The 21,139-nt window shown below is 43.1% G+C and overlaps 1 protein-coding gene across 1 annotated transcript in view; it reads right to left on the reverse strand.

Annotated features, from left to right (window-relative positions):
• The window catches only part of cenpe (centromere protein E), a 30,969-nt gene that overhangs the window by 741 nt on the left and 9,089 nt on the right, over nt 1-21,139 (reverse strand). Inside the window, exons 20-58 of the mRNA XM_088935459.1 lie at nt 20,725-20,793; nt 20,445-20,576; nt 20,178-20,355; nt 19,845-19,999; nt 19,119-19,433; nt 18,139-18,351; nt 17,315-17,410; nt 17,082-17,224; nt 17,012-17,039; nt 16,688-16,783; nt 16,354-16,575; nt 15,690-15,851; nt 15,390-15,602; nt 15,044-15,139; nt 14,717-14,938; nt 14,106-14,324; nt 13,696-13,800; nt 13,309-13,492; nt 12,658-12,833; nt 11,893-11,988; nt 11,569-11,790; nt 11,074-11,169; nt 10,762-10,974; nt 10,460-10,555; nt 10,122-10,340; nt 9,318-9,560; nt 9,059-9,175; nt 8,740-8,958; nt 8,339-8,467; nt 7,769-7,945; nt 6,814-7,029; nt 5,726-5,929; nt 5,012-5,224; nt 3,737-3,940; nt 3,342-3,518; nt 2,987-3,099; nt 2,255-2,352; nt 1,345-1,501; nt 477-757 (exon numbers count right to left, since the gene is read on the reverse strand). Of these exons, the coding sequence (XP_088791585.1) occupies nt 477-757; nt 1,345-1,501; nt 2,255-2,352; nt 2,987-3,099; nt 3,342-3,518; nt 3,737-3,940; nt 5,012-5,224; nt 5,726-5,929; nt 6,814-7,029; nt 7,769-7,945; nt 8,339-8,467; nt 8,740-8,958; nt 9,059-9,175; nt 9,318-9,560; nt 10,122-10,340; nt 10,460-10,555; nt 10,762-10,974; nt 11,074-11,169; nt 11,569-11,790; nt 11,893-11,988; nt 12,658-12,833; nt 13,309-13,492; nt 13,696-13,800; nt 14,106-14,324; nt 14,717-14,938; nt 15,044-15,139; nt 15,390-15,602; nt 15,690-15,851; nt 16,354-16,575; nt 16,688-16,783; nt 17,012-17,039; nt 17,082-17,224; nt 17,315-17,410; nt 18,139-18,351; nt 19,119-19,433; nt 19,845-19,999; nt 20,178-20,355; nt 20,445-20,576; nt 20,725-20,793 (6,514 nt within the window). The remainder of the gene's footprint in view (nt 1-476; nt 758-1,344; nt 1,502-2,254; nt 2,353-2,986; nt 3,100-3,341; nt 3,519-3,736; nt 3,941-5,011; nt 5,225-5,725; nt 5,930-6,813; nt 7,030-7,768; nt 7,946-8,338; nt 8,468-8,739; nt 8,959-9,058; nt 9,176-9,317; nt 9,561-10,121; nt 10,341-10,459; nt 10,556-10,761; nt 10,975-11,073; nt 11,170-11,568; nt 11,791-11,892; nt 11,989-12,657; nt 12,834-13,308; nt 13,493-13,695; nt 13,801-14,105; nt 14,325-14,716; nt 14,939-15,043; nt 15,140-15,389; nt 15,603-15,689; nt 15,852-16,353; nt 16,576-16,687; nt 16,784-17,011; nt 17,040-17,081; nt 17,225-17,314; nt 17,411-18,138; nt 18,352-19,118; nt 19,434-19,844; nt 20,000-20,177; nt 20,356-20,444; nt 20,577-20,724; nt 20,794-21,139) is intronic.

The following is a 21,139-nucleotide window of genomic DNA, read 5'->3' on the forward strand; positions in this document are numbered from 1 at the left end:
GACTGGATCTTCACTCTGGGACTCGGAGGATCACGGTCCACCAGGTTTTATAGGAAAGTTAACATCTTCAATGAGTCAACTTAATATAGACCAATTAAGCAAATAATGGATTAGAGTCATTTAAAGTCCAGGATGAAACCCAGAAGACTTGGCAGGCCGCCAGCACCAGGAGTGGGCATCAGTGTATTAAAAGAAAGCTCAGGTGAACTCCCCATGCAAGTAGGTGGAATGAGACATCACTATGCTAAAAGCCTTACAATCATTCCACCGCCCCAAGTGCTCAGAGCTAGGGACGAACATCAGTTACCCTTCGCTGGTTTACTATTATCATGCAAGCTGGCAGCTGCCACGGACGACTGTGGATGGTTTGCAATTTCTAACAAATACAAAATAACATTCACGCAAATGTCAGACTTCAATGGACGCAATATGTTGTAAAGACATACATCAATAGGTCTTAAATGTAATGAACAAACCTGGGATTGTTCCTAAAGTGGAGTTGTCAAAAAATTGCTTTGGACAGGCGACGGACAAAGACCCCGACCGGGAGTCAAAGAATTTGCTCTTGGGCGAGTCCAGGATGAAGCCTTCGGAGGTGACCTGCCTTCTCTTAGTAGGCGTGCGTGGAGACAAATTGGGCTGGTTATCACAGAGCGTCTCCATCTCGGACAAAGAACCTTTCAACCCCGACGTTTCCTTCAGTTTCCTTGCCCTTCCCTTCCATTTGGACGCCTCAGCCTGCAGACTGGACACCACACTGTCCAATTTAAGAAAGCGTTAGAAACATCACCATAGTTAAACTACCCTCTCTTCATCGTTCAAATTCCTTGGGAGACGGGAATAAAAAGTCTTTACTTTTTCTTGTCTGTTATTAAAACAATCCTATCTTGTTTTGTGTATATTTGTCCTATGTATTTAATTTGAGGGAGTAATTATAGTTTCCTGACCTTATGACAGCTTGACTAACACGTCTCCTAATTTTAAGGACACCTGTCCCACAGGACATATGTATGAAACCTCAGGGTTCCTGTGCCTTAACCTCATGATCTGTAATAGTGGTATCCTGGGAGCTGCTGCCTTCCATCTGCCCTTAATCAACACCTATTCTGCTCTGCTGGTGAAACCACAAATTAGCCATTACCAGTTTAGTCTCCAAATATCCAGTGTCCTGTACGCAAAGTCCCCTGAGTGCAGTTTAATGCAACTTTAGCGTTGTGCACATTGGGGACAAAATGGAGAATCCCTGACTTACAAGAGCTGCTTTGCTGTCTGGCAAATATTTTCTTATACCCAAATGTACTCTTCCCTTTGTTCCACTCCAGGAGACTCTTAGCATAAGCTTACCTTTCCATTTGGCCAATTTTCTTTTTCTGCTGGTGGACTTCTGCTTCTAGCTTGGCTTTCTCAGCCTTGATCATGAGCATCATGGTACTTTGGACAATCCCACTTCCCCCACCACATGTGACTGGAGCCTTGGTATGGGGTTTTTCATCAGCGACAACTAGAAAAGAAAAACCTTGCCATTATCTATCCACCCGTCACAAGATGGTAAACAATAAAAACTCTGAACTGTATTGTAGCTCAAGAGAATATGCAGGTTCTGTAACATTTCAGCTCTTCATTTAATGCCTTTACTCAGCTCAAGTCTTCCTAAACTGCTGCAGACCAAGTCCAGGTCTGCCTTTTTATGGTTATATTTGCGCTTGTATTATTTTAACTATAAGGCTTATATGCAGCGGTCCTGCACTAAGTTCCAAAAAAAAGTTCAAAACTGGTATGTGTGTTTAGTAGATAATGGTAAACATTAACCTTTCAAACCTGGCAATTTCTATTGACTATACAAATTCAACATGAAGTCATTGACATTTAAATGGGATAAAAGCAGGAAATGGTCATATACTAAATCCACCTGTTAGAGGTGTGGGTGGATTCTCTTTATACACATTCAATTCCCAGAAAGGAGTGGAACATAAGCTTAGTATTAGCTGTGAAAATCCACGCCAGCCTTGCTAAGTAAATGGAAAATTTGCCCATTTTTCTTAACATCTCACATGCACAGATGCCGCTGCAGAGACGAGTTCGGGAAATGCTGACTTGTATCATATACAATGCCTGGTAATCCCAGTTAGAAATGAAATCCATCTGACGATCCATTCGACATACTGCTTCAAACTGTCACTTGTCCCCGGTTGGGTTTAAAGGTAGTTCTGTAATTGGAGCTGTACAAGCCTCTTCTCCCTGACAGAATACTCACATGAGGCCTCCTGGTCCTGCTGGGATTTCCGAAGAGTTTCCTTGAGCTTCCTGAGAGACTCATCTCGGTGCTCCAGGGCTGCTGTCATTGCAGCCACCCTAGAAAAGCGGTATTTACAAGTGATTAATATCATGGATCCATAGCCATGTATCTTATCGGGAAGATTCTTATTCCTGAAATGGTTGGTAACAAAAGCTCAGAGCCTGTCCTAGTAGCACAGGGTTCAAAGTGGAGCTGGGCTGCAGACATGACACCAGTCCAGAGACGCCCATTGACCTAGCCAGCAGGGCTTTGGAAGCTGGGAGGGAACTGAGCCAGCTGGGGAAAGCTCTCGAACAGGGGGAGGAGCCTGAACATCACGTGCAGAAAACCCCTCAGGCCAGAACTGAACGCAACATGCAGCTCTGTGAGGTAATGGCACTGACCAGCAAGCTACAGTACTGTGCCATCCCTGTGTGAAGTTTATACAAGCTTATTAAACCTATTACTGGTAATATTATTTCATATAACTAACCTAGCCAGAGCCACCAATGTTCAAATCCACGAACTGCACAAAACGAAAAATGTACAGGAAATGTACAGTACGAAAACGGCAAGAATTAAGCAAAATCCAACAAACACAAGAAAAGGCCCATTAGGGTGGGGGCAGTGAAGCGCAGAGACCAGAGGGAGATAAGAAAAGAAATAAGGACAAGCCGGGCGACTGCAGTGAAGTCCGGAGGGTGCCCTTACGTTTGCTCTTGTTTCTTCAACAGCCCCGTCCTCTCCATCTCCATTTTAACAAGTTTACTCCTCAGGCTTTCCAGCTCTTCTATATACGGAGCCGCTCCTTTCTCTGCCCTTTTCTGAAAAGCAAAAATAAATCATACTTGGCTCATTACACATTTACACTCCTGTTCCACACAATACCCCACTGGCCCCAATGGGTCACCGCACATGCAGGATTTCAATAAAACAGTGGAAAACTCTGTGAGAGAATGATCAACTGCTGGAATGGTCAGCGGTGCCTTTTCTTAATTCTCGAATTGAACTTTAAGTGGCTCTAAAGTGAGTTACTGTCCGACGTGCGATCTTTGGGAAGACACACCTCCAGCTCGCTCAAGCTGCGTCTCAAGGTCGAGATGGACTCGTCTCTCTGCTTCACCTGGGCCACGAGCTTCTGCAGCTCCATCTGCATCCCGTCTGCGGCTCTCTTCCGATCTGCAGCTTTGGCTTCTGCGTCAGCCAGGGATCCCTCCAGCTTCTTTATTTTCAGCTGCATTGTCTGCCAAAACCCCGTGATGGGGGGGAAAAAAGATAGCTCACTCTTATTGAGGCCCACCAAGGCAATGACATGGGCGAGTAAAAAGCAGAGTCTTCATATAAGTTTAAACTCATAGCTACAGTAAACAGCAAACATTCAGTATTTGAACTAAAAATCAAAAGGGTTTTTAGACTAAAAAGTGCACAAAAACCAATACCAAAGTCTTCTAGAAGTCGTACCTTTATTTCCTTTTCACTCCCTTCAGGTCTTTCCAGCAGCCGGAGATTCTCCTGCAGCACTTCGGACCCTTTTTTGGGAGACCCATGGTCCAATTCCACCAGCAGAGTTTGACTCCTGTCCCTCTGCTCCTTTAGCTCTGCTGTTGACTTATCAATGACGGTTTGGCATCTCTCCTTAATATCATAGTATTTTGCTTTTAGGCCCTACAAAAATAAAAGTGAAAAAAAACATCATTTTTTGTTGCATCTGAACTGAGGCTCACTTCCCACAGAAAACACCTCAACCAAAGACCCCGGAAGGATTTGTTTGAAAAAAGCAGCAGGGTGCTAAATTACATGTCAACAGCAGCCACACTTTTCTCAATCATGAAAAGCAAGCAAGAAGCAAAGGGTTTGAGGGCTAAAACAACAATTAGCAAATGGAAGGTTATTTGGTTATCTGGGGTCTTGTTTTGGAGCTTTACACAGATGGTCAGAGAGCCAGTCTGCCACACATCAGAGAAGGCTACTCAGCCTACTGTGTTTATGCAAATAAAGAGAAGCCTGCAAGCTCTTTTTGTACTGGTTGTAACTGGAATAACCCCACCCAAAGTGCACATCTCCAACCACTCCCCTCAAGAACAGCTATACTAAATTGTCCCTATCAAATCTAATCTGCCTGTCTATCAAAGGTGAGAGGAAACCTACACAAACACTTGCAGAACATATAACCTCCACATACAGTAGATGTTCCAGGGTGGAATCATAAACAGGATGTTGGGCCTGTGAGGCAGCAGTGCTAACCACCATGCCTCTCCTTTTCTAAAGTTCTTTGAGATCAAAGACAAAAGTCACTTTATAAATATGTATAATAATATATAGTGCTTGTGCACTTGTATCACCTTGATACAGTGCTTGTTCACTTGTATCACCTGTTCAAGTAAGATAAGAGATCACTTTATTGGCCATATACAATTTCTTGCATTTGTCTTTTCGCATACCCCAGCTTGCTCTCCATGAGACACACAGACAGGGAGAGAAGCTGGGGGTCAGAGCACAGGGTCAGCCATTTATACGGCGCCCCTGGAGCAGTTGGGGTTAAGGGCCTTACTCAGGCCCTTAACTCCTCTGCCAGCCGCGGGATTTGAACCAGCAACCTTCCAGCCACAGGCGCAGATCCTTAGCCACAGAGCCACCACTCCGCCTCGGTGGATCTGGATAAGTTTAGAATAAAGCCCTGGAAAAAAGGCCTTTAGACTCCCCGAGGACTAAACCAATAAAAAACGATCACTTTACCTCTAAGACCTGTGTTGTTTGTTGAAGTTTCTCAGTCATCCTGGTATTCTCCTTCTGCAGGACCTGTTCCAGCTCTACAAACCCAGCTGTAGGGGCAGCACACAGCGCTTTCAGAGTCCTGTTGATTTCCTCCTGGATCGGATGCTCTTGTGCTCGACTGGTAGCGTGACAAGATAACCCATCTTCCAGCTCTGCCAAAATCTCAGTCATTTCCTTCATAAAAAAAATGAAAGTAATTTATAAAGTTATCGGATGAAATTCTATCTTCTTGACAATGCCCCCTGTCGATTTAAACAGAGCAGGTGTACTGTTCGTCTCTGCATTCCCTTCTTGGTTATAAAATTAACGTATTATGTCTGTGTGAAGGTAAGAGGTAAAGACAATGCAGGTCATTGCAAGCATACCGATTTTCCCACGCCTAAAGATCAGTCCAGGTCTGGTCTATCTTCAAGACCTGCAATCTAGCCTTTCCACACCTCTCCAACAAATACTTCAACTTAAAAATTAGCAAAGCAATATTAGTAACTAAGAAGTACACAGCTAGCCTTGTGAGGCTCATAAGGTATTTATGTTTTTTGTTCAATGACCTGTTTAAGTGGTAAATCCAGGTTTTCAGAAACTGGAGTTCTTATGTGTGACCCACAGAACACGCTGCCCCCCACTGCAATTGCAAGTTGTGGCTTAAGTACTGAACCAAACCCTTCCACTGCCTACCTGCACCTGTCTCTGCCTCTCCTCCAGGAGATCCGACGCCCTCTGTGCTTGCTGGCTGACGTGTTCGGAGCTGCTGCCTGAGGCCCTCTGTATCCTCTGGATCAGCAGGTCATGAAGCTTGCGCTCTTCAAAGCTGGCAATGCTGTGCTGGAGAGCTGCCTCAAAGTGATCTTTGTGTAATTCAGCAATACTGGAGTACACACACTGGCAATGAAAGGGTTTTTTAATGGGTATCAGGAATATTACAATCAAAAAGGCCCTTTGAAATGCAGTTTTTTATTTGAAACCACATCTGAAATAGAGATGGAATCTTCTACTGTAAAACCTTGGTCTAATGGACTAACAGGGGGAGGGGTGTCCATTATTGCTGGATAGGAACAGGTAAAGGTTTATTCCTGAAAGGAAACGTTTATACTGAAAAGAAAAAAGACAACATTTTGACTGTGGAGCCTTCTTCTTTTCGTTTCAGAATTGAATAAACCTTTACCTTTTCCTTTGCAGCCTACACATCTACCTACTTAAAATTATTGCTGAATATCCGTTTTATCACAGATGACTTTCAGCCCAAAATCACACTATTATACAGAAAAAAAAAAATTCTCTATATGCTTCAGGAATCTTTTGACTTCTGTAACAAAAGTTATTCCTGTGCCTTTATCATAAATATACAAGTTTAATTTCGGTCAGAAATACACTGTAGAAAATTTGCTAAAGCATATGAAACACTCATTGTAAGCAATTGCCCACTCCTACAGTGCACCATTGATATTCCTGAATTTTAAACCCATGCAGTATTTATTTTTCCCATTAATTATCTGATTTTACAGACAAAATTCCCCTTTAGCAGATTTTGTACATTTAATCCAAAGTCTAGTAAAATGAAACCTGTTAAATCAAGTGTTAATTATATTGCCAATGTTAGTCTTTCACTAATAAGGTATTATTCTATAATCACAGTCTCCCTCCACTGTCTCATGCAAAGGAAACATAAAATACCTTTTTGTCTAATATTAGCCTTACAAGTCAAGACCCTTTAAGAGCAAGGCAGAATTAAATGGATGCTTGAAGGAAAAATAATATCAACTTACCGCTTGTTGTCTCAGACGAAGGACAAGATCTGTATTTATTTTACTGATGCCGGAATTTAGCTTTAGCATGGATTTGCTCTGCTCTGCAGGCAGGGAGGAGATAAACTGCCGCACCAGCTTGCTCTGAGAGGTCGTGTCCTTATTTAGCAGAGCACTGATGTTCTTTGCACAGCTCTTAAACTGGTCAATCTGCAGCTGAAATCTCTTCAGACATTCCTGGGAAAGAGAAACAAGTCAGCAACAGCTACTCTTGCTTCTTTAAACTAAAATGCAGTCATGTGAAAGCAAGTAAACCAGAGGATGCAATAATGACCAATCTTGATTTAGTTGCTTGTCCAAAAATCGTATTCACTTATATCTTGGAGTATTAGTAAACTCAATAATTTGGCAGGACAATACTGACACCCACATCGTAGGTATAGAAAGAACTATACAGCCTTGTACGTGTGTGCTTTCGATTCCCATTTGGCAACAAAGAAAAGTCTTGCTTTACCTTTGACTGTTAACTCATTCCTACTAATCAGCCATATGTAATGGATAATTGACACTAGTTAAATGTTCAAAAATTTAAGATGGCTGTTTTCAAGAAAGCAAGAAGCAGACTTAGGTTGGGAGCAAAATATGACACACAAATTGGAAAAAGAAATAGGTAAAGGAAATTGTTCATCAGAGTCACATAATAGAACAGACACCTGATATTGTTCTTCTAATTCCTTAAGGCGCTGAGACTGCCTCTGGTCCTCACTGACAGACGGTTGTGACTGCAGCTCAAATTCGGCAATCAGCTGAAAAGAAAAATAATTCATTGATTCCAAAAAGAAAAATAATTCATTACAATTTACATGTGATATCTGCACAAAATAATCCCTAGACACCAAAGATGAGATGCAGTTAAATGGTAGTTTCCCCGTTTAAGCATTGCACTTATTTGAGGTCTCAGGCATGGGTCACTCACAGCCTGGTGTTTCTCAGTCTGGCTCTCCAGCTGCTCCCTGAGGTGCTCCAGGCTCCCCTGCAGCTGCTGCCTCTCCTGAGCCAGAGCCGCCACCTTGCCCTGCAGCTCTGCCAGGCTGCGGTCTCTCTCCTCCAGCGCGCGCTCCTGGCCCTGCACGAGCTGCTGGAACACGGCCGCCTGCCCACACCCGACAGTGGGAGAAAATCAGCACGTTTAAAAGAAAAAACTCCATGATACACCTGAGGCTGTTTTTGCGATGGAAAAAAAAAATGAACCAGAAAGCATACGGGTATATTTACATGTCTGTGCAAAAAAAAAAGAGAAGATTTCACATTTCTCATGTAATGATACCAATGCATAATTTATTAAGCTTGGTAACAACTGGGTTATGTTTTAACCACATTTTCATTGATCCTTATTAGAACCATTACTTGCAAAGCTGCTTTCTTGCTTTATGGTTTTTCTTCTATCAAGGCAGAATGACAGTAGCCTTTGCCTTTGTCTAGACTTATTTTCCTAAGTTTGTTACCTAGCATTCTCATCTGTGGGATTCTAAAAAACACAACTTGCCTTTGCAGACAGAGACTCTTGCATGGAGTTTAACTGGACTTCTTTATCTGCTACCAGGCCTTTGAGCTCCTCAGCTTCCTGCTCCTTCTTGTTTAGCTCATCCTGGACTTGGTGTAATTCTATCTGCAACTGGAAGGTGTGGAAAATGTAGTTTCCAAACAGGGTGGTTGAAAGTCTATAGTAACAGCTTTTTCTTTCCCAAAACTCCAACTCCTGAATTAAATCATTTCAGCCACCCAGCTCCTAACCTAGCACTGGAAAATATTCGATAAATATTCAAATCCAAATCTCCAACATTTCTTGGGAACTGGCTGAAATGATTCACCTTAAACTGGTCACTGGTCACTGAAATATTTGGATATTATAAAACTGTTATACAATGAAAAGAGAAGAAAACATACTTTGGATACAGCATCTTCCAGTGAGTTGAGCTGGCTCTTCTCAGCCCGGACTGACTCCAGGGTTTCCTGCAGCTGCTCTCTCTCCTGAGTGAGGGAGGTGATGTGGGTCCTCAGCTCCTGCAGGTCAGCCTCTGTTCTCCGAGTCGAGTCTCTCTTTTCCAACAGGAGAGAATCCCGCTCGCTGTTCACCAACTGCAGCTGCTCACTCAACTCATTCACCTGCAGGTGTAAAAATATTGTTTAAGTGTACTGCCACATAAAAAATTAAGGATCTATCCAAATCAATTAAGTAATCCGCAAAGCTGTGAAAAATGCACACCTTGAGGTCCAGTTGAGTTTCTCTCTTTGCTCTCTGAGTCTTGAGGTCAGAGATCAGTTCCTGCTGAGTTCTCAGCTCATCCTGAGCACGGCAAAGTTCAGCTTGAGTCTCTACAGCCTGTAGAGAGAAACCAGGTTTCTTTACAACAATTTTTAAACACGTGGGTTTTAGTTCTATGTTAAGATTTGTATTCAAGTTCCTTGCATTAACCCATAATAATCACAATGCTATTCAGTTAAGCTAAATGTCAAACCCTCACCACTGATATATTCTCCTCCAGGTCGGCCTGCAGTTGGCTCTTCTCAGCCCGGACTGACTCCAGGGTTTCCTGCAGCTGCTCTCTCTCCTGAGTGAGGGAGGTGATGTGGATCCTCAGCTCCTCCAGTTCAGCCTCGGTTCTCAGAGTTGAGTTTCTGCTCTCGGACAGGAGAGTGTCACGCTGACTGCTCATCAACTTCAGTTCCTCATTCAATTTATTTATCTGTTGAGAACAAGGTAAGGACTAATTTTAGGGAAATCTTAGAAACAGCTTTGTTTTTTGTAACTTTTAAAACCACTCTCATTCATTGAATAGATTTGAGGAATTTCAGAAAATTCGCACACATTGGACAAAGAACAATCTAACTGAAAGTCGGTTTCGCTTTGAGACAATGTTTCAGTTCAGTGACAAAGACTGGCCCATGTCGTAGCAGTTGTGTGAAGGTGGAGTGAATTTATCATTTCAAGTGACCTAATCTATAATAATATTCTGGACAAAACTTCTCGACCTCTTTAGTAAACGTCGAGACAAGGAGTTCCCCATTCAGTTCCCGAAGGCAGACCCCTTTATGTACCTTTTAATTGGCAATTGATTAAAGCAGATTTCACTTTTTAGACTAAAAAATTTGAAAAGGCCATAAAGATCAAATCTGGGATGAAACCCAGAAGACTCTCTGGCCCTCAAAGGCTGGAGACCTCCACTCTCAATTAAAAGTATTTGATGTTCCACGGAAAGCAAAACAAGTCTCAAAAGCCCTCACTAACTCAACATCCTCCTCTTCATAATGGAAAAGATGTTCAAGGCTCCTACCTTCTCCTCCAGGTCGGCCTGCAGCTGGCTCTTCTCAGCCCGGACTGACTCCAGGGTTTCCTGCAGCTGCTCTCTCTCCTGAGTGAGGGAGGCGACGTGGGTCCTCAGCTCCTCCAGTTCTGCCTCAGTTCTCTGAGTCGAATCCCTCCTCTCAGACAGGAGTGTCTCGCTCTCACTGCTCACCAACTTCAGCTGCTCACTCAACTCATTCACCTGATTGAAAATTAATCAGGCATTAACTTCAAAATAAGTTCAAAACAGCTTACAGCCATTTTGTCTTTCAGCACCTGTGCCTTAAAAGTGCCTTAGCGGTAGAAGACATCAAAACTAACCTGCTGTTCCAGTTGAGTTTCTCTCTCCCCACTCTGGGTCTTCAGGTCAGAGATGAGCTGCTGCTGCTGTCTGAGCTCTTCCTGGGTCTCCACCATCTGTGAAGGCAAAACGAATTTTACTTTCCTCAGGTGTCATAGATTTAAAGACAGCAGTGCAGAAACATTCTTTTTCTACAACCACCAAAGTAGATAGAAATTATAACACTGTAAGGCACTTAAATTATAAGCTAATAACTTATTTTAAGTTGGTTAAATCTTGATTTTCAGCTCCTCATAATAGCACAATTACCCACAACTCGTACCTTCTCCTCCAGCTCGGCCTTCAGCTGACTCTTCTCAGCCCGCACTGACTCCAGGATTTCCTGCAGCTGCTCTCTCTCCTGAGTGAGGGAGGTGATGTGGGTCCTCAGCTCCTCCAGTTCTTCCTCTGGTCTGTGAGCAGAGTCTCTCCTCTCAGACAGGAATGAGTCTCTCTCACTGCTCACCAGCTTCAGCTTCTCACTCAACTCTGTTATCTGTAAAAAATGAGGGTCAGACAGATTCGGGGGGAAAAGCTTTACAATTTTCCTTCTCCCATCTTACAATCCCCTCATGTCAAGGAAGTCTAAACGAACCTGCTGTTGCAGCCGTGCTTCCCTCTCTGCAGTCTGGATCTTAAGGTCCGTCATCAGCTGCTGCTGCTGTCTGAGTTCTTCTTGAGTTTCAACAGACTGTGAAAGACAGTAAGTGATTCTACCAAGTGAAATTTTAAAAGTGACAGTAAAGCTTTCGATGCATATTTTCCTAATATATGACTTCCAGTGACAAAGGATTTCAAAACTCACTCTAAATCGAAAGCTTGTGAAAGCAGAAAGTTCCACAGCAGTGAAGGTAAAGGGGCATCCATATTTTGTTTGCAAATATTGCATGCTTGAAGTGGTTCTTCATATACCATTTAGATTAATAAAGGGCATGTTTCTATACAGTAATCAAAAACAAACCACCATGCTGTAGTCAACCTCAACTGCATTTAGAGAACCTACCTGCATTTGGCCAAAGCTCTTTAACACAATTGTTCACCCTGATGTTTTTCAGTTCACCACATAAACGCAAAAAGCACAAGCCCTCACCATCTCAACATTCTCCTCCAAGTCGGCCTTGAGCTGCTGCTTCTCGGCCCGGACTGACTCCAGGATTTCCTGCAGCTGGTCTCTCTCCTCAGCCAGTGAAGCAATGTGCCTCCTCAGCTCCTCCAGTTCAACGTCGGACATCTGAGCAGAGTCTGTTCTCTCCGATAGGAAGGCATCACGCTCGCTGGTCACCAGCTTCAGCCGCTCATTCAACTCCTTCAGCTGTCAGAAGGGTCAGGCATTGATTGTGTAAGTAACTCTGCAGTTTATGTCCTCTTGCTTATTCTAAAAAAAAATGTAATGATCAGAGTATGCCAAACTAACCTGCTGTTCCAGCTGTGTTAACTGCTCTGCACTCTGGGACCTGAAGTCAGCCGTCAGTTGCTGCTGCTTTTTCAGCTCTGCTTGGGTCTCAACAGCCTAAGAAAAGAAAACAAGGTATTATCCGATTAGTCAACATTAACAAGAAAATTCCTCATTCACATGGACTCCCGAGTGGCTAAAGTAAAAGTATGTGATAGGATCACAAGTTGAGCCTTATGGCCAGATACTGCTAGGTCACATCACCAGCTGTGACTTGGGTTTCAAAAGTGACTGTGCAGGATAGGGCAGGACTACAAGGCTCTTCATGTATCTGATCTCTACAACTTGCAGTTGCAGGGGATGTAGTGTTCCTCCAGCCAGTGGTCACTCTTAGGCATTGCGATGCTTGCAATGTGTTAACTTTGAATTGCTCTGCATATAGGCATATAGTAACTGCATGTATTATTCACTTCCAAACAGTTACGGAAAGAAGTCTTAAAAATGCAATTCCAAATTGGATGAGCACAAAATTGTTAATTTCAAATGATAAAAACAGATTACATATGTAAAAATTAGGTTTGAGGTTGAAAATGCCTGTCCTCATATGCAACAGGATAAGAAAATAAGTTGAACACTAGAATGCAAAATGAATGGGAATTTTTGAATCTTCAATTCACATAATATATCCTAAAATGAAAGATTTAAAGGTTTCCTTACTTTGCAATATTTTATAACATGCAATAAACTGGGGTCCCAAGAGAAGCCAAAAAACATGTTAATCCTCACCATCTCAACATTCTCCTCCAGCTCGGCCTGCAGCTGACTCTTCTCAGCCCGCACTGACTCCAGGGTTTCCTGCAGCTGCTCTCTCTCCTGAGTGAGGGAGGTGATGTGGGTCCTCAGCTCCTCCAGCTCAGCCTCTGGTCTGTGAGCAGAGTCTCTTCTCTCAGACAGGAGAGAGTCTCTCTCACTGCTCACCAACCTCAGTTGCTCGTTCACGTCCCTCATCTGCAGAGAGGTTTTGAAAAAGGATGTTTAAGACATTTGAGTATCTGAAGAGCTCTACTCTGTCTTAAGTTCCAAAAACACAAAACCATCATAAATGAGTCGAATGCTGCATTGCACCAAATGGCTGAGACATAACAGATCCCTTATCACAGGTCTGAGATGAATTTCTGCTGTTGCCTGATCTCTTCTTGGGCACAGTGAAGTGCACTCTGGGCCTCAACATTCTGAGTACAATAAAATGATCTTTTTCAACTTGCCAAATGAAATCTTAAACTAATTTGCAATGAGAAATTCATGCAAGGAAACCGACTCAAACCAATTTTGCCGAGCAGGTTTAAAAGAACGGTATATGACCAGTACAGTATAGCTTCCAAACTGGTGCAGTCCTCACCATATCAATATTCTCCTCCAGCTCGGCCTGCAGCTGGCTCTTCTCAGCCCGGACTGACTCCAGGGTTTCCTGCAGCTGCTCTCTCTCCTGAGTGAGGGAGGTGATGTGGGTCCTCAGCTCCTCCAGTTCAGCCTCTGGTCTGTGAGCAGAGTCTCTTCTCTCAGACAGGAGAGAGTCTCTCTCACTGCTCACTAGTCTGAGTTGCTCATTCAAGTCTCTCAACTGTAGAGAAGGTTAGGAAAATGGCATTTTAAGGCATTAATCAAGAGTTGTGTTCCATTACTCGATTCCTCTCAGTCAACACCGGCATCAGCTTTTCACTCAGTTCCTTTATCTGTAGGAGTGGGCAAGTTAGTATTTCCTACAAAAAAAATATTTTTCTTCATTGACTTTTATTTCTTAAAATTCCAACACTAAAAACGAACCTGCTGTTCCAGCTGTGCTTCCCTCTCTGCACTCTCAGTTTTAAGGTCAGTCATCAGCTGCTGCTGCTGCTGCTGCTGTCTCAGCTCCTCTTGGTTCTTAACAGCCTGTAAAGCCAATCTGATTGTTAGTTGGTTTATTTCTTACTGTTAACCCTATACTTTTAGAAGTAATTTCCTGTAGGATCTATTTTCACATACCTAATAGGATTCAAAAGTGGAGCTTGCATGTCATACATGGCTATATTCCCTCATAGGAAAAGGCGTTTCATCAAACACTATTGAAGGACTACAAAATACTCTCACCCAGTTAACAATGAAATAACCTCACTGATTCTCATATGTTGGACTGATAAAATGCAGTTTAAGAGAAAAAAAGAACCAACGTTCATAAAAGGTACAAAAGCCCTCACCATCTCGACATTCTCCAGCTCGGCCTGCAGCTGACTCTTCTCAGCCCGGACTGACTCCAGGGTTTCCTGCAGCTGCTCTCTCTCCTGAGTGAGGGAGGTGATGTGGGTCCTCAGCTCCTCCAGCTCAGCCTCTGGTCTGTGAGCAGAGTCTCTCCTCTCGTACAGGAGAGAGTCCCGCTCACTGCTCACCAACCTCAGTTGCTCGTTCACGTCCCTCATCTGCAGAGAGGTTTTGAAAAAGGATGTTTAAGACATTTGAGTATCTGAAGAGCTCTGCTCTGTCTTAAGTCCCAAAAACACAAAACAATCACAAATGAGTCGAATGCTGCATTGCACCAAATGGCTGAGACATAACAGATCCCTTATCACAGGTCTGAGATGAATTTCTGCTGTTGCCTGATCTCTTCTTGGGCACAGTGAAGTGCACTCTGGGCCTCAACATTCTGAATACAACAAAATGGGTCTTTTTCAACTTGCCAAATGAAATCTTTAACTCATTTGCAATGGGAAATTCATGCAAGGAAACTGACTCAAACCAATTTTGCCGATCAGGTTTAAAAGAACATTATATGTCAAGTACAGTATAGCTTCCAAACTGGTGAAGTCCTCACCATTTCAATATTCTCCTCCAGCTCGGCCTTCAGCTGGCTCTTCTCAGCCCGCACTGACTCCAGGATTTCCTGCAGCTCCACTCTCTCCTGAGTGAGGGAGGTGATGTGGGTCCTCAGCTCCTCCAGTTCTTCCTCTGGTCTGTGAGCAGAGTCTCTCCTCTCAGACAGGAGAGAGTCTCTCTCACTGCTCACCAACTTCAGTTCCTCACTCAAGTTATTTATCTGAAGAGAAGGTAGAAGTGACTGATTTCATCATCACTACATGATCACAGTCTTCTTTGTTTTTTTAAGGTTGCTGAAGAATCCAAGACTCTGAAGTTTCCTTACCTGTTGCTCCAGTTGAGTTTCTCTCTCCCCACTCTGGGTCTTCAGGTCAGAGATGAGCTGCTGCTGCTGTCTGAGCTCTTCCTGGGTCTCCACCATCTGTGAAGGCCAAATAAAGAAAAATTGCTAAATAAATCCAGTTCCTCAGCAGCAAAGCTTCGAAGATGGCACAGTCAGGCAATCATCATCATCCTTCTTACAACTATCAAGGCAAGATCCGAATAGTATTACAGAACCGTTTTAAAGTAAGTGCTCTGTTAATTCTTTAGTTAAGGCATTAGGATTAGTGAGCTTGAAAAAGCACTCCCACAGAAATCTTCATAATGGAAAAGCTGTTCAAGGCTCCTACCTTCTCCTCCAGGTCGGCCTTCAGCTGACTCTTCTCAGCCCGGACTGACTCCAGGGTTTCCTGCAGCTGCTCTCTCTCCTGAGTGAGGGAGGTGATGTGGGTCGTCAGCTCCTGCAGGTCAGCCTCGGTTCTCTGAGTCGAGTCTCTCTTCTCCAAAAGGAGAGAATCCCGCTCGCTGCTCACCAACTGCAGCTGCTCACTCAACTCATTCACCTATGAAGAGATTTCAAATCAAGCTTGCTTTTTATCATATTAATTTCTAAAGACAGCAAATCCAAAGGTGTAGAAAATCTATCTTACTTTATCTTGCAAGGCTGTCATGTCGGATGAAATGTTTTCTCCGCCACTCTTCTCCATCTGAGATTCATTCTGCATCAGCTGCATCCTCAAGTCCTCAACCATTTGCTTTTGCAGTCCAATCTTTTCTTGGGCCACTCTTAGTTCTTCTTGAGTTTCAATCATCTGCAGTAATGAAAGCTGACTATTATCCTTTGTAAATAATGATTCCTATTCATGTTGCTACTAGAACACTCACATAAATATAGTTACCGTCTTCAGGAGACGCTATTCGCTTTGAACTACAAGCAGCTTAAGTCAGACACATACCAGAAAGTGTAATTCTACTCCAGTATTTTTAATTATAAATCACCTAATATGAAAAAATGACAGAAATCCATATTGTTTTCTCTTAAACATGGGATGCTTTTAGAGAGTACATCTTACTTTAAACATCACAAAAATGTTAAGGTACAGGAAATAATTATAGATAATGACAAAATCTGAAGAATATTTACTCAAGCTATTGTGCACTGCAGCTTTGTATGTTTTAGAAGATTATAGAGAATAATTGCACTACAGTGCCAGCCTTTATAGGGGATAATTACAGGAAATAAGATAAGCAAAGTAAAACTCATTTGGAAGTGTTAATGTCTGACTATATAATACTCCTAGTTTTTGTACTCACCATCTCAACATTCTCCTCCAAGTCTACCTTCAGCTGACTCTTCTCAGCCTGGACTGACTCCAGGGTTTCCTGCAGCTGCTCTCTCTCCTGAGTGAGGGAGGTGATGTGGGTCCTCAGCTCCTCCAGTTCTGCCTCTGGTCTGTGAGCAGAGTCTCTCCTCTCAGACAGGAGAGAGTCTCTCTCGCTGCTCACCAACTTCAGCTTCTCACTCAACTCATTCACCTGGGTGAAAAAACATCAGGTACTTACTTCAAGAAATCGTAAATGCTTAACAGCAGTTTTAGCATCCAGCTGTTTTGAAAGTGCCTTAGCATTAGAAGACATCAATACTAACCTGGTCTTCCAGTTGAGTTTCTCTCTCCCCCGTCTGGGTCTTCAGGTCAAAGATGAGCTGCTGCTGCTGTCTGAGCTCTTCCTGGGTCTCCACCATCTGTGAAGGCAAAAAAAAATTTACTTTCCTCAGGTGTCATAGATTTAAAGATGGCAGTGCAGAAACATTCTTTTTCTACAACCACCAAAGTAGATAGAAATTATAACACTGTATTAAGGAACTTAAGTTATTAGCATATAATTTATTTGAAGCTTCTTGAAACATCTGGAAAATCAAGATATTTGATTTTCAGCTCCTCATAATAGCACAATTACCCACAACTCGTACCTTCTCCTCCAGCTCGGCCTTCAGCTGACTCTTCTCAGCCCGGACTGACTCCAGGATTTCCTGCAGTTGCTCTCTCTCCTGAGTGAGGGAGGTGATGTGGGACCTCATCTCCTCCAGTTTTTCCTCTGGTCTGTGAGCAGAGTCTCTCCTCTCAGACAGGAGCGCGTCTCTCTCGCTGCTCACCAACTTCAGCTCCTCACTCAAGTCATTTATCTGAGGAGGTAGAAGTGACCGATTTCATCATCACCATCTTCTTTGTTTTTTAATGTTGCTGAAGAATCCAAGACTCTGAAGTTTCCTAACCTGTTGCTCCAGTTGAGTTTCTCTCTGCCCCCTCTGGGTCTTCAGGTCAGAGATGAGCTGCTGCTGCTGTCTGAGCTCTTCCTGGGTCTCCACCATCTGTGAAGGCAAGAGAAGGTTTCAGATTTGTGATCAAACACTATCTGCAAAATTAAACATTTGTAAGTTCTAGCTGTAAATCCTTTCATTGTTAAATAAGTTTAAAAAATAAACATTTGGGGCATTAGCATTGCAGCATTTATACTTCAGATGGAAAATACCACGTTTTTCATAAGTGAAGTGCATGAATTTAAATGAACCTTTTTAAAAACAGAATTCAGAATTAAATTACTTAAAGTATATTAGAAAAATGTACCTGCTGACAAAATGTGATAATGTGATGTGATAAATATGTACAGTATGCGTTTTCAGACAAGCCCTCTTACTGACCACCTTTGTGTTGAGCAATTGGAGTTAATTTGGCTTTAGCCCACTTGACTAAGGCAAAACCAGTCTGGCCCTAAGGGCCAGGCAATCAGAACCCCACTCCCAGGATGTGATGAGCCAAGAAGCTGCTGCCGCAAGGGGGAAGAGATGGGGTTTGAGGCAGGGGAGGTCCAAATTCATATCGGTACTCTGTCTGACATGGCGCTGAGTGAGCTCTAGTTCTCCGACTTCAATTTCAAACTCAAGGGCTCAGTGGATTCAAGCTATGTAAACTCCAAATGTCAATATTCGTGATACATTCTGACTCAGTGGTCTGATATTGTATATGTATTCCCAGAATTAACATGCTTGATTTCAAGGTAAGAAGTGAAGATAGTACATCATAAAAAGCAACATCACACCTTCTCCTCCAGGTCGGCCTTCAGCTGGCTCTTCTCAGCCCGGACTGACTCCAGGATTTCCTGCAGCTGCTCTCTCTCCTGAGTGAGGGAGGCGACGTGGGTCCTCAGCTCCTGCAGGTCAGCCTCAGTTATCCGAGTCGAGTCTTCCTTCTCAGACAGGAGAGAATCCCGCTCGCTGCTCACCAACTTCAGCTCTTCCGATACATTTAAAACCTGAAATGTAGATTTTAAAAAAAAAAGCATCTCATTCTCATGTTTCTTAGATGGCATGGAGCAGGTGCATTTTATTCTACAAGATTTAAATCAGATGAGTTAAGATTTCATCTGTATTTCTATTAGAATGGTCAAGTGGACTCAGTCACTTTTAGACCAGGTCAGTTGAATTGTTAGTGGGAGATAAGTTATTAGTTTTCACTAGGTCCCATTTGCATGGAAGATTTCCATTGCCTTTAGAGTTTAGGGTGACTTTATTAACCATTTTAAACATCATATCTATTATTGATGGACACTACAATAGTGCAGATGCATCTACTGGTGAAAAATGCACATTCTGATTTTAACCTTTAGTTTGTACAGGACTGAAATTCATGATGATCTGGTCCTGGGAAGATTAAGGATTAAAGATCCGTCATCTGTAAATTCTGTTCCAAGTACACAGGCCATGATGTTATGTGAAAAGCAGTCAAGCTAGTTTGACAAATGCAAAAACTGTGAACTTTCAAACGGGAAAACTGAATTGGCCAAACCTGTTTAAAGGACGTTCACTTGAGGAAAAAAATAATAGAAAAAGCCTTTTCAGTTGCAAAAACTCTTTGCAAACTGAAAATTTCATTTTTTTTGCAATTGAACTTTGTTGCTCGCGCGGAACTTGAAAAAACAACACGCTGTACCACTTAAGAAACTCCAGGTGTTAACAGGCACAAAGAACACATCTACATCTGAACTTCTCTCTTGGGATTTGAAATCAAAACTCAACTAACCTGTAGTTTCAGGTCTTCCATTCCATTTAGACATTGCTGTTTTTCTGTAGACGAGCTCTCCAATTCAGTTTTGAGCTTCTCACAGTCTTCGGCAACCTCCACATACTGTGCCTGCACTGCGCTGTGCTGTTCGGACAGATTTGCCATCTTCTGGTCTGCCTCACTTAGTTTTGCTTGCGTTTCCCTCAGGTCTTCGGTTACTTGCTGCACAGCTTCTGTCAGCCTCTGGATTTCCTCATCTCTTTCCACTTTTGCAGAGAGCAGGTCGTCCCGTTCCACCCGGGTGGCACATAACTCATTAGAGACGTCACACACCTAGAAACACAAAAGTTCCAACATCACAGACCTGCGACATTCAATTCTGAAACCCTTCTAGAATTTCAGCACGTTTTATATTACTAATATATACATACACATAAACACTACAGTGGTGCACTTGTTAGCATTGCTGCCTTGCAGTGCTAACTGGTATTCTCCCACAATCCAGACTCGGAAACTCAGCTGTGCAGATAGGTTATGAGGCCTTGGTGCGAGAGTGTGTGTTGGTGTCTGTGTGTGCCCTGCAATGGACTGGCATCCAGTCCAGGGTGTATCCCGCCTTTGGCTCAATGCTTTCTGGGATAGGCTCTGGGACATCACGACCCTGAACTGGATGAAGTGGTTATAGAAAGTGATGTTATATATATGCACCTTTAAAAGACCAAGACAGTGAAAGCGGCAGATCACCTGTTTCATCAAGTCATCCACCTTGTCAGGAAGGTTCTTGAGAGCAGAGAGAGAATTAACTTCCGTTTGCAAGGCTCTCTCCCCTTCCTGGGATTTTTCCAGCTCTTTCTTGAGCTCTGCAACATTTTTCTCCAGATCTAAACGCTCAATGAGATCTGAAATGAAGAAAGATCCATGTCATGGCACAAACGTACTTCTAGAGCAATCAACTTAAACTGCCTTTACTCTAGCAAAATTTAACAATTGCCTAGTTTAAGTTAAGCATCCATCTCTTAACCTCTGCCCCACCCATTTGTGTAGCATTATATACAAAATATAAAATCATATATATACTTTTTGGGACTTTCCCATCCAGAAGGGTGTTCAGCTTGGCGTTTTCTTCAAAAGCCATCAGGAGCTCTTTCTGCAGGTCCGTCTCCATCCTTTTAAAGCGCATCTTCTCCGACTCCAGTTGGCTGCGCAGCTGGTTCACCTCCACCTCCATCTGCTTATACCTGGCTGCCATGTCGTTCTGTGCAAGAAAGACCGCAAAGGAATCAGCAGCCCGCTTAGCCTGCCTGCACGCGAGCCAACATGCAGCAGCCTCACCGGGGCCTTTACCTCCCTCTCCTTCAGCGCCAGGTTCTCACTGCGCAGGAAGGCCCACTCCTTCTTCGTGTCGCGGCTCACTGCCTCCGCATCGCCGAGAGAGTGCTTCAGGTTCCGGATCTGCTCCATTAAGTCCTTGCCGCCCTTGAAGGGAGAAACCAACAGCTTAGAAAGACCACGATTACACGGACTTGCAAAAGGTTCGGCATGTCGGTCAACTATTTAGCCAAAGAGGTTAATTGGCTTCAGTGGCAGAGGGGCAGTGGCGTTAGTGTTTATATTGTAAACCTACCATATTCTCAAGTTCTGCAATCCACTCCTCTTTGTTTTGCAGTTCATTGGATTTTGCCTCCAACTCAGCCTAGGAAATAAAGATCTTATTAGAAAAGAACCAGCAATCACAGCTAATTTATTGTTTGTCCCCCCAAATCTTAATCTCTGCCCAAACATCACTGCCCTCAATCCAAGGGAGTCTATATATTGCATAGCTCCCATGCATAAACATCAAAAAGTTGGAAAATGTTATTAGATGCTGTATTAGTTCCTGTTTTAGGAACTGCTTGAAATGCTTCACCTTTTATTGTCCAAGATGCATCTTTCTATCAAAAGAGATCAGGAACAATAAATAATCCCTGAGTCACGAATCACATGCAAAATTCCAACATTGACGAAACTCAGGTCTGAGCTTTGAAAAAACTGCAATGTCT

Source organism: Atractosteus spatula, chromosome 17, assembly GCF_055471065.1.
Source record: "Atractosteus spatula isolate fAtrSpa1 chromosome 17, fAtrSpa1.hap1, whole genome shotgun sequence".
NCBI lineage: Eukaryota > Metazoa > Chordata > Actinopteri > Semionotiformes > Lepisosteidae > Atractosteus > Atractosteus spatula.